General features: G+C 29.4%; 1 protein-coding gene across 9 annotated transcripts in view; it reads right to left on the reverse strand.

The window, feature by feature from the left end:
* Positions 1–12,713, reverse strand: part of LOC106679912 (homeotic protein antennapedia) — a 419,490-nt gene that overhangs the window by 17,616 nt on the left and 389,161 nt on the right. For all 9 annotated transcript variants that reach the window (XM_014419368.3, XM_067047198.1, XM_067047193.1 and 6 more), the window contains one exon: positions 9,021–9,717. In XM_014419368.3, the coding sequence (XP_014274854.1) occupies positions 9,021–9,648 (628 nt within the window). In that variant the 5' untranslated portion in view covers positions 9,649–9,717. The remainder of the gene's footprint in view (positions 1–9,020; positions 9,718–12,713) is intronic.

Genomic DNA, 12,713 nt, shown 5'->3' on the forward strand with positions numbered 1-12,713 from the left:
ACTTGGCAAATTCAGGAAAAAATGGAGTTATTGAAAATACAACTATATCACACAGATTATTTCTTTAATCGTTCAAGGTTTGAAACTCAAATCAAGTTCTGTCACATTAAGTCAAAAACTGTGACTTATTTATTTAAATAATTTAAAATATAAAGGAATTTAAAGTGGAATAATAATTACTAAAAAAAAAAAATTAAAATCTAAAAATATTGTGTAAATAAAAGAATTGTCGCTATCACTATTTTTGACATTGCCCTACTTTTTTGAATGATCAAATCCACATAATATCTTTAGAACGGATGTATAATTAAGAATTGATATTTCGAATCCTTATTAGACTATAAACGATTCCAGCGTTTTTGTGACGTATAAACTCTTTTTTGCATGAGAAAAATAAGTATGATGTTTATGCTATTATAAATCAAAGGAAACCTGCCAAGATTGAGAGACAAGGTAAATTCAGAGCTTTATTAGATATTTTACAGTTTCTATCTATATTTTTTTCAATATTATACCTATTTTTTAATTCCCATGAAACCGACCTAGTACATCGGTTAAAAAAAAAATATAAGAAAAACTACATATCTTCTTTTATTCACTGACAGCTAAGAACAGGATTAACAGACAAAATAATTATTGAAAGGATTTTAATGCATTCAATAATATTTTATTTTTTCAAATAATGATTATAATACTTTTGTAAATAGAATTTTTTAATCATAAGTAGTTTATTATAATTTTTAATCAATACAATTTATTAATATTGAATAATAAACCAGATTTACTAAGAAATAAACGTTGTAAGATAACTATAGTTCTATAGTAGTTGTTGTTGGTTGGGGCTTTTGGGCCTAAAACCCTAAGGTCATCAACGCCCACGTTTCTCACTTTATAATTCTATTTCAAGATATGAAATTCTTTAATTGCTAAATAAGTTTGAATAATTAATTATTTTAGATTTTTTTAATACACATGACAAACTTTTGGGCTTAGATCTTATTCAAAAGATTATTCCTTTTTTAAGAAAAACCATTTCTATGTTTTTTGGTCATCATCCCGGGCATCCGAAACACTCGGTTCCACTCCCAATCTACGTAAGTTCATACTATAGTTCTATAGTGAATAATGTCCGTTAGTAGAACGTCAAAGACCCCATCGGTTGCTACCCTCCCCCAACCACCTCAAGCCAACATGGCTCCCTCATAACCCTAAGTGCCTGCCCGCATCCTACCATATCAATAACAATCATCGAATTCATTTGTGTTTCCGTTCCAGTAGCTAGCTCAATACCGAAATAGTTATCTAAGGTCCTGTCGACCGAAATCTCTCAAGCCCTATTAATTAATATCAGATGATTCTTTAAGCCAATATTTTAAACAATGGAATGGGAATTTACGAGTTGTGAATGTGTCTTTCATATAGAGCAATATTTAAACTAGTTTAAGTCCTTACCGTGTAAAAAAAAAATTATATTCAATTAAAACTGTTTAATTTTTAATTATTGATATGAAAATAAATATTTTTTTATTTTTATAATTTATTTGTTTAGATAACTTAAAAAATTGCTATTTTGTTACTTAAGTGATAATATTGTTTCGTGATGCTGAGTGCGGTACACCAGTGGAAGCGAAAGACGTTAAAAGGTTAAGAGTGAAAGATGAAACATTTATCTTGCGATGCTAAGTCCAGGTGACAAATAATCTCAAGTTTTCTATTTTTCTTTATCTTAACAGGACGATAAAGTAAAATGGAAAACCTGGGATTATTTGTATATAAACTTTTATTGATGGATTGTTTATTTTCTGACCATGATGATAAGTCTATAGTCTTTATGATCAAATGAAGCTATTTAAATTCTGTATACGATCAAGATGAAAATATCAATTTTAATTATTAATATCATTCTGAGTAGAAATTGCAGAAAATGTTACGAATTGAAAGAAATTGAACATACTTTGCTCCAGTAAACCTGTCCTAATATTTGGACCTATGTGTTCCAATTTTTTGTTTATTATTTAGTTCTTTTTAATTTTTAACGTCCGTTCGATAATTTAATATTTTCAAATTTATAAAAAATAATTTCAAATCAATTAAAATATATATATTTTTAATTAATTGATTTTAAAATTATTTTGATCTAGATTTATATTGAATACGAATTTCTCTTTTAATACTGTTCTTATTATTTTTTTTCTATATTTATTTCAAGAGAAAAATATTTTTTATTGAATTTTCATCTTTTTTTATTTAGCCCTCTCTGTTTTTTAATGTCCTTTCTCCCGCCGATTATGATAGCGTTAAATAGATTTTGATTCCCAGTTGTTTATCCTCGTGAAAGTGGAAAATGGTGCAAAGTTTCCTTTGTATTATCACAGTATAAACTTATACTCTAAGAAAGTTAAGGTATAAGGTTTAGACTTCCTTTTGTCTCTTATAAGTGGGTTTAAAAATGATAAACAGTTTTAGAATCCAAAATGTGGTGCAAAGTAACTCATTAGTATGGTATTATTTGTTATTAAAAACTACAAATCAGTTACTCAAGCCTTTTCCTTATTTTTTTTTTATAACATTTTATCTTTTTTTAAAGATTTTTTAGTAGACTAAGAAACTTAGTAAAAATAAATATCCGGAGAACCACCAGTCTAGTTAGTACGGCTGCTCGACCAGCGACATTCAAAGATAAGATGAGAAGAAAGAAAAAATACATTAGATTACATTGGTCTCACTAAATTCCTTAACGAATAACCCTCCAGTCTAGAAAGTTTCACAATTTGTAAGAAAATATTGGTTATATTTTTTTTGGAGGGAGGGAGAGGGGGGCAATATAAATATAATATTATTCTGTTAAAATAAATTTATTAAATTTCAACACAATTTTATATTAATTAAGTTGGTTACTTGGTTTTCATAAACTAGTATTAAAATTGTTTTTTTAACTGATTTAATGATGCTTTAATAACTTAATTGATTGAAACTAGAAACAGTGTTCAAAAAAGTTAGTACCAATAATGACAGTGAAATGGCCAAAAATCATTGTGCAACAGAATTCATAAATATAAGAATATCAATTAACTTTTTGAATGCAATAGATAAAATATTATTTTTGACTAAGAGCATTTAATCTAATTTGAATCAATTTTTTTTAACTATCACTACGGCATTTCCTTACAAAAAAAAAAATAAAATAAAACTCTATTGACAGAAACATTACTTATGGTAAAAATTTACTGTCCAATAACAATTTTAATTATTTATATTACTAATACTAGTTATACATTTAAATAATTAACTTTTAATCATTATAATTTCAAGTTTTCTGAATCCATATTAATTCATTTCACTCTATACTAAAATTGATGCATTTTGCATTAGTTTTTCACTCACTAAGACACACAAATATAGATTGTAAATTAACGATACGAAATATATCAATTTTAATTTCAGCTAATATTAGTAAATATTTAGAAGACGAACTAAGATATATGAATCTTGTAGGAGTTGTTAATAATATTTATGGCTTTCATCGCCATGAACACGGCAGAAGACCTGGGGTACGAAAATATACCTGCACGTCTAATTTTTTTTTTTTTTTTCTGTATGGTAGCCCCGGGACTTTGATACAAAGGAGCAGAGGCGTTTTTTGGCCTTTGATGTGAGTCAGGAGGCTTAACGGTGTCACATTTGTTAGTGCCGGCGAACTAACAAAGAAGTTATTTTAAATTCAACTTCTACCCCCCTCCCTCCCAGGAGATTCTATTTGTCAAAACCACGTCTCAATCGGGTGACGGGATAAATTATGTATCTAAATCCGGCCTGTCAGCCGCAGGTAGGGGTGGTTTTTGATTTTTTAAGATTTTTTTTAGATTTCTTTTTTTTTTTTGGAAGCTTGATGCGCCCTATCTGGGATATGTAATGAAGTTATTAATATTAAACAGATACAAATGTCTTCGGTGCCAAACCTAGGTCACAGTTGTAATGTGGTGTTTATAAGCTGTCATATACATTCCAAGATATATATATTAGCCATTGTGGTGAATTGAGTTATTAATTTGTCTTTTACTCATAAAGTCATAAATTAAATTTTCTGTTACCAACTAATTTTCCAACAGATGTGCATGAAATTTTTTAAATTTATTTATTGATATTTACAGTTTTATTATGTATTTACATAATAATACATCTAGTAAATTTTATGTAGGATTATAATGGCACGATACAGGAATGTAGAGACACAATCCATTGGTAGCACTCTAATAACATTTTTACTTTAGAAGGTCTTGAGGACATCTATTCAGACGCCTACTAGGATTGTGAGGATTAGAAGAGAAAGTTAGTAATGGTTTTGGGTGGTTAGGAAGTTTTTAATGGAAAGATTAATATCTGGTTCCAGCTAGTTCAGTAACATATGGAATCCATAGGTCTTTATGGATGATTTTATTTGTGACAAAGTAAGGAGCATTGACGATTTTACGAAGGATTTTGGATTGTTAGGATTGGATACGAGAGGAATTTGTTTGTTTATTTTCCTACATATTATATAACCAATTTGTACTTATTAATTAAAAGTTAAATTCAAGTTAAATATGACTTTTTCCTTGCTTATAACATTTTATTGAGATTCATTATATGCATATATGTTATATTAAAATACTTGATGAGATTAATATTTCATATTTTTTTGCAAATAATGTATCTAATATTTTATGGTTGATAATATTTTATATTGCTTAGACAATCCTGAAGGATCGCCATTTATTATTTTACTTTAATTTTCTTTATCTTGATTATTTAACTATTATTTTGTTTATCTCTGTATATATTATATTTACGATATAATTATATTATTATTTAAAACGATTATTATTTTTATTTATTTGCTTATTTTTTTCTAAATATTTATAAATAGTATGGGTGGATATTTACAGACCTACCCAATACCTATTACCCTCGAATGTGGCAGTATTATTTATAGTATCGTATATTATTTTTCAACAAAGTTAAAACAAAAATAAATAATGGGAATTGAAAGAATACACCTTTTTTTATCATTAAATTATCTACGTAAATTATTGTCTATTGATTGGTTGAATTATTAAACAATAGAAGAAATTCAATGTATAGTTAGGTCAGTCAATACCTTTACGTGAACCAGCATAGCCCATGAAAATCAGACTATAGCCATTCCCAGGTGAACGATATTTGACAGTTGAAGAGTTCGGAGAAAGACTTTGTCTAGCACACGCTTCCTGGACAGGGTAATAAATCTGTGTTACCTTAGGCCACAATACCTATCACTGCAGGTTAGGTAAGGTGACCTAACTTTTTCCGCTTTCAGGTAAAATGCACTAAATAGCTCGGCTGGGGGTGTGGAACCAAAAGACAAAAGAGTCGAAGGTTGCTTCGCTGAGTTCCTCTTCCATGTTATAAACCTAAAACCTGGGGGCCCAAATAGACATTTACGAAAATCATAATAATATTAAATAATGATTCATTATCTAGAGTGCACAATTATTCATTAAGATAAAACCTAAGTAAATCTTACATACGATAAAGATGCAGAAAGAATGCTAGTAGATTTTCTTTAGGAAAATCAAATTATTTATTATAGAATTTAATAATTATAATTTAATCATCCATTTTTCTTTAAGGATCTATGCAGGAATACATTAGTATAATAAATATTATTTCGGTTTATAGGAACGTAATATTATAGTTCATAATAAGATAAATGGATTACATTTGACATGTCTTAAAATCATAATATTAGAGAGTCAATCTTTGTATATGTATATATCATGAAAAAATAAAAAGATATCCATCTATACATTCGAATGTTGACAGTATTAATATATTACATGCAAATGCAAATGTAAATTGAATTTGCCAACTGAAATATATAAATAAAACAAAATTATAAGTTTACATTAAATCATTATCCGAAAAATTATTATAATATGGTTTATCCATTAAACTTCATTATTTATGATACAATCAAATAATAATTTTTTTTTTCCAGAATTATTATTTATTTATTTGAATGATTTATTTTTAAATTAATTTTCTTATTATTCGTGTCTTAAAACCCAAAATTGCAAATTTTAGTTTTTTGTTTTATTAAATTATTTTTTTAAGTTTTCGGATAGTGTTTCTAAAACATTTCTTATATCTCCTTAATTAGAGGATTTATTATTACTTTAATCTTTAAATCTTAAACTCATTCATAAAGACCTTAACATCCCATTCGTTGCAGATTTGACCCAAACCAGATATGCGTCTTTTTATTCCAAACTCCTTAACCATCCTAACCCATTAATTCTTAATCTTTCATCCTTAACAATCCCTGATAATCCTCCGAGGCGTCTGAAAAGAAGATGGCCACGAGACCTTCTAGTTTAAATTAATGTTTGAAGTACCACCAATGGGTGGTTCCTTCCCAAGATTTTCAAGTGTATATGAAACATACTACATATTTACTAATTGTATTATTTTGTACAGTTGTAAATTACAATAAATAAATAATTAAAAAAATCAAAAAAAAATCTTTAAATCTTCATTAGCATCTGAAATCGATAGAAATAGGAAAGGTTTTGCTTGCAAGCTTTGATAAAAGAATATATTTAATTTAAGGAAAAATATTAGTTTTTTTTTGGTCGATATGAAAATAAAAACAATCAAAAGAAGTTGTTTTAGTTTCATTATTCCCTATATTTTGATCAATTATTTGTAATTAATTTCATTAAATTAATGTTAGCAGAGCTTTTTCATGAATTTTCATTTTGCACAATAGGGAGTCATATTTTACTGGTTTAAAATATAATTTAATTTATTAATAATATTATTATAATGAACTATTAAAATCAACATAAATAGCAAACATTTATTTTTATTGATTATACGGTATTCATCAACAGTTGTGTTAATATTATAGAGCTTATATCGTGGTTAAATGTTGTTATATTAAGCCCTAGAAAAGTCCATTTTTTTATTTTTCATAAATTTCAACTTAAAGGAACCCATTCATTTTTATAAGCTGTGGTTAATAGGGTGACTGGTTTGGTTCGGGGATTCGTTGAGAGAATATAATATAATTTTTTTATATAATTAATTCGGAATGGTTTATTATATTCTAATCACTTATTTTATTTTATTATCGTTTACTTCATTTCTTTAATTATGGTGCAAATGAACAAATACAGCCCTTATACCTATTACCCTAGAGTGTAGCAGGTTGTATTAATTATCAATAAATAGTTTGTTATGACTGAAAAAATATTGCATCAAATAGTTGTATTATTTTGATATTAATTCTATTATTAATCTTTTTTTTTTTATTTAGACTGAAATCGAAATCCGTTGAACCATTGAGTCCGCTATAAAGAGCTTCATTGTTTTCGAAGTGCTAAATCTTTCATTAGACAGTATTGTGGAACCTTCATTAATTGGCTAACAGGCCTACCCGATCAGCAGTTCCTATTGGTCGCTTATTATCCAATCGTAATTAATCTTTTGCTACCGTGTTTCAGTTGGTGCAATTACACCTGACCTAACCTGTTGCCCTCATCAGAAGCAATTAAACTCCAACAGCAGTGTACTATTTATAATGAATTTTATTTTTTTAATCTACAATGATATCATGTACCAATATAAACAAGAATTAATCAATAAATTGAATTAGGTATTTGTTTTCGATTAGTTTATTTTCGATATTTATTACTTAATCGTACCTACTGGTTTATGTTTCCAATTTGGCATTTTATATTATTTCAAAGAAGCAATATTAAGACAAGTCACTTATTTAAAATTAGTCAAATCGATAGAATTAATCTGTCGTGTTTATTTTTAAAAATATTTAAATGTTTCGTCAATATTGCGTTAAAGGGTTAGATAATCCTTCCAGAAACTTAATATAATATGTTTTCTTAAAAAATAGAGAAAGGGAAAGAGATATTTTCTATCTCATACTTGGAAGAAGTTTTTATGTTCAGCATAAATCTTTAATGATACCATTAATTCAGGATGGTTTTAAAGAAATTTTGCAACATAGTAATTCCGGTTGTGCTACTAGATCTTATCTTTTTAAAAATAATTATGTTAATTATATTCACAAAGTTAAGATCAGATTTTGTTTTCGTATAACAATCATAGGTTCATTATTTATAATATACAAAATTGAAAAAAATATATGAGAAATGTATACTAACAAAAAAAAATTCGAAATAACCACTTGTGTGTGCTTCATTTTAAAGCTGTCTTACTAAATCAAAATAAATAATTTTAACTTGTATTTATTTCTTTTTATTATTATTACCAGTTTAGTATAGATTATGTTATATAATATAATATTAATACAGTGTGGATGAGGTGGCTATACAGGTCAGAAGTGTGTATGTTATGTTAATAAATCAAGTCATGGTTAATTACAATAAGTTCTGTCTACTAAAGACGTCATCTGGACATCGAAAAACTTATGACTCATGACTGAAACTGCTTTCCAGTTTCCAATTTCTTGAGGGTTTATCAGGCAAATGCACTAAGCTTGATAATAATTAAAAAATGGACATTCATGTGAGTATAATTAGGCTTGTTGGGATATAAGAATCATTCATAAACTTCTTGGTTTCCCTTTATAGATTTGTGATCATTTTTTGAGGGGTCAGAAAAAAGGATGGGTTCGGGATTTATAAATATAAATCTTGGAGTGCTGTGTCATAACGTGAATTAATTAGTAAGTATTTTAGTTTTTGATTTCCTCTGTGTAGTACAATCAGGAATCTCTATGTATGTATATATACATACAACACATACGTGTTGTAGTATCCGTTTATATATTATAGACAAGTGTCCTCCTATTAAGTAATTATTACTTAAATATGTGACATAAGATTTGAGTTACTAAAAATAATAGCAGGAATTGATAGATGAAAATTATTTTATGTGAAATAGATCTTGTTATTCTGATCTTCAATATTTTGATCCAAAGAACTATCCTTAAAGATTAGCAGAACATTAGAAATACTCACCGAACTGACTCCTCATCCAGGGGTAGAGGGGGCTGGGCAGGTTGGCGTTGTTGTTGTTGTTGTTCGGCTGAGGTGGTTGGGCGGGGGGCGGTTGTTGCACCACTTGCTGTGCCTGATGGTGCGGAGGTTGCGGAGCCCCGTTGTTATACATCATAGTATGTTGTTGGGGCTGCGCCTGTGCAGGATGGCCGTGCATATGATGGCTCTGGTGGTGATGGTGGTTGATATCCATCTCCGGCGGGCTCTCAGGTCCACCGATTCCGTTTCCAACAGCCGCCTGCAGCTTGCAAGATGTGTAAACCACCGGAGTCTGGTGGCCGTTCTGGGCCATGTGCCCCATTGCACCCGGGCTATCCGCCCTGTAGTCCATGCCTGCTTGGTAGTAACCCGCGTTTCGGATGTCCATCCTGTCATAGGGCGGGAATCGCGGGTATGGTACGCCTTGGGGCGGCTGTCCTGCGACAGGGGGCCCACCATAGTGGTGCGGGGGGATACCTTGGCGGGGGTCACAGCTGGGGTCTTCGCCCCCCACGGCCCCGTAGTGGTGTTGCTGGTGCGGGTGCTCGGCCGGCACCACTCCTCCGTTCCTCAAGTCAGGCATATACGAATTGGCGAAGTACGAGCTCATGACGGTGCTGCCTCGCTATGCTCAGTTCTGCATGTCACCTCCGCGCCTCCTCTCAGCTCAACTCCGCCCCTGAAACCAAACCTTATATTATAACAATTGTAAATAATTGATAGCAATATTATAAAATTTAATCATTTTTATAAATAATAAGTTAATAAGGTAATTGTTGCACATTATCATGAAACACCAAGGACTCATACTAAAGATTCGATAAACTGCCACTTCCATAAACAGGTGGAAAATGACCATCTTTTCTAACAAAAATGTATTTATCAAAAGAAATAGATACCGTATTTCCTCCTCGTCCTTCATATGATTTGGTTGATGATATCAACCGATGTTTAGCATTACATTTTAATGATTCTGAAGAAATAAATTAAATTCAATATTAATCATTAGTATAAACAATCTATGATTGTTCTGAAAAGTGGCTTCAGATATATTTCCATAGCTATCAGAACACGAATGGATAGTAAAGAAATATCATGCTTGTTCTGTCAGTGATAAAGCCAACACTTTTCAATTGTTTCTGGATGCAAAACCAATATGTTTGTATTTTTGAGAACTTGGTATATATCCTATTTGTGTTTCATATAGTGAAACTAAATAGTATGTATCAATAACTGTTCCATTAAAAAATATACAATACAAAAAAAAAAATACCTAATTTATTTAACTCGCCTTTTTTACAGAAACGATACGTATAATTATTTTCTAAATATTTTTTATAAATCCATCAATCGTTAATGATATACGTTAAAACACTAGGAAGTAAGATATATGATTTGTCTGTACTAACATACTGATAATAGATAACGTTAGAGTTGTCTTTTTTATCAATACGATAAAATGGCTTAATAGAAGCTGGATCAGTGACCAGACAATGATCTATTTCCGTGATTTGCGGTGCTCTAATCACGTTAAAGTATGAATCAGGTACCTCATCCGTGATAAGCCATGAAAATCTTATCAGTATATTTATTTACTGGTTATCACTATATTTTTAAAAAAAAGTGCAAATTAAAATTTGAAAAAATATATATAAACCTAAAAAGATGGTTTTTTCATACATGGCAAAAAAGAAAAAAAGTGAGAAAACAATATGGTGAATAAAATTGTCGTAGAAGAGATATCTCTCTCAATCATTTTAAGAAGACCAATGCAAAATAATTACAACCAGGGAGTTATCATAGTGATAAGCCATGAAAATCTCATCAGTACGTATATTTACTGGTTATCACTATATTTAAAAAAAAGTGCAAATTAATATTTGAAAAAATATATATAAACCTAAAAAGATGATTATTTCATACATGGGAAAAAAAAAAGAAAAACATAGTGAGAAAACAATATGGTGAATAAAATTGTTGTAGAAGAGATATCTCTCTTAATCACTTTAAGAAGACCAATGCAAAATAATTACGACCAGGGAGTTATCATAGGAAGCATTCTTTTGGTATGCCATTATTCTTCCAAATATTTTGTCAAACATCTTTAAAAAAGTTACACATTCTAGTTCTCGATAGTATGAAGTTTACTGCAGAGATTATTATCAAAATTCTTGATTATAAACATAATTAAGTATTGACTTAATAATATAAATCAATTGATTTTATTGATCAATCCTTATCAAAGATATACCTAAGTTTTCGGAGAAATACAATAGAATCGGGACTTACATGATCCCAAGCATACTCAGACTTCAGATATGATAATGCTGAAATAGATAAGGGAAAAATGTACCTTTTTGAACCGGATCCAAACCTGGGGACATTTCGAAACCTCTCTTCCTGTACCCGAACAGAACCACACAGAGACTACTACAATGTCAAAGGTGCCTCGTGAACAACCAAAGCCTTGTTTGCACAATGGAGCTGAGACAGCTGGCCGGCAGTTGGTCGGATTTGATACATTCCCGCCCTCGTGTAATTCACGCTCAATCATTCGGATTGAGGCGTCACGCGTGTGTTTAGATATGCGGCTCCGTGTTTTAATACCACCCCACGCTAGATAGTAAATGACTAATTAGTAGCTTTTGCCCATTCATCACTTAGTATTGTATCGTAATTACCATTCCCAATGATGTCTCATTCACATTTGTTAGCCCCTTTCCTGAATAAACATTTGATGAAAGAGGCTCATTTAAAATTTATATGAGTCTTGTTTAGAGATGTATCGTCATACTAGATAATACATATTTCATATTTTTATGAAAAATATGTATATAAATATATACGTAGATACGTGATTATAAACAGAATAAATAGATGTAGTTACATGTATATATATACATGAACGTATAACACTTATACATAATAATAATTATAAATTTAATAATTACATGGCCAATTAAGCCATTTGAAATCTTTGGAAAAAAAAAAGAGCTGGCGCACTTCATCACTATATACTATATAATTTAGACCATATGTGATATTTAATTTTAATTTAAATTTCATATATAATTTAGACCATATGTGATATTTAATTTTAATTTAAATTTAATATATAATTTAGTCCAAATGTGATCATCATATGAACCCCAATCGTACCTCTTATATAATAACAATTGATTTAATTTTTTTTTTGTTCTAATTCAATATTCAATTCCCACTTCTGCACTCTATTTTTATTTATTATTTTTATTATCCATATACTTTTAATTCTTGTTATCTATGGTATTAAATAATTAGTTGCTTTCTCTAACAACATGTTCTAATTGCATCATTTTAGTTATTGTATTTTATACTTTATTTGTTCTTTGTTTTTGTTTCTGCTATATTTTCTTTTAACCTTTTTAGCACAGTACTATATTGGCATGTAGTATGTACACTTTTTAAATAAACTCCTCCTGCATAGGGTTACTATGCAAGAGAAAAGAAAAATACACATAATAATATATAGTATAATATTATGGTGCGTATCACTTCACTTACTAACTACTTACTATTCCGAGTTAAATCATCGCCCAAATTAAATTCGACAACTTCTCTACAATTGAACGTCTAAATGTTTCCTATGTTTCCTAGCCCAAATGTTTCTCCTTAACATATATAACTCCTGCTCTC

This window comes from Halyomorpha halys, unplaced genomic scaffold (assembly GCF_000696795.3).
Source record: "Halyomorpha halys isolate HHAL.00 unplaced genomic scaffold, Hhal_1.1 Scaffold15.1, whole genome shotgun sequence".
In the NCBI taxonomy this organism is placed as follows: Eukaryota; Metazoa; Arthropoda; class Insecta; order Hemiptera; family Pentatomidae; genus Halyomorpha; species Halyomorpha halys.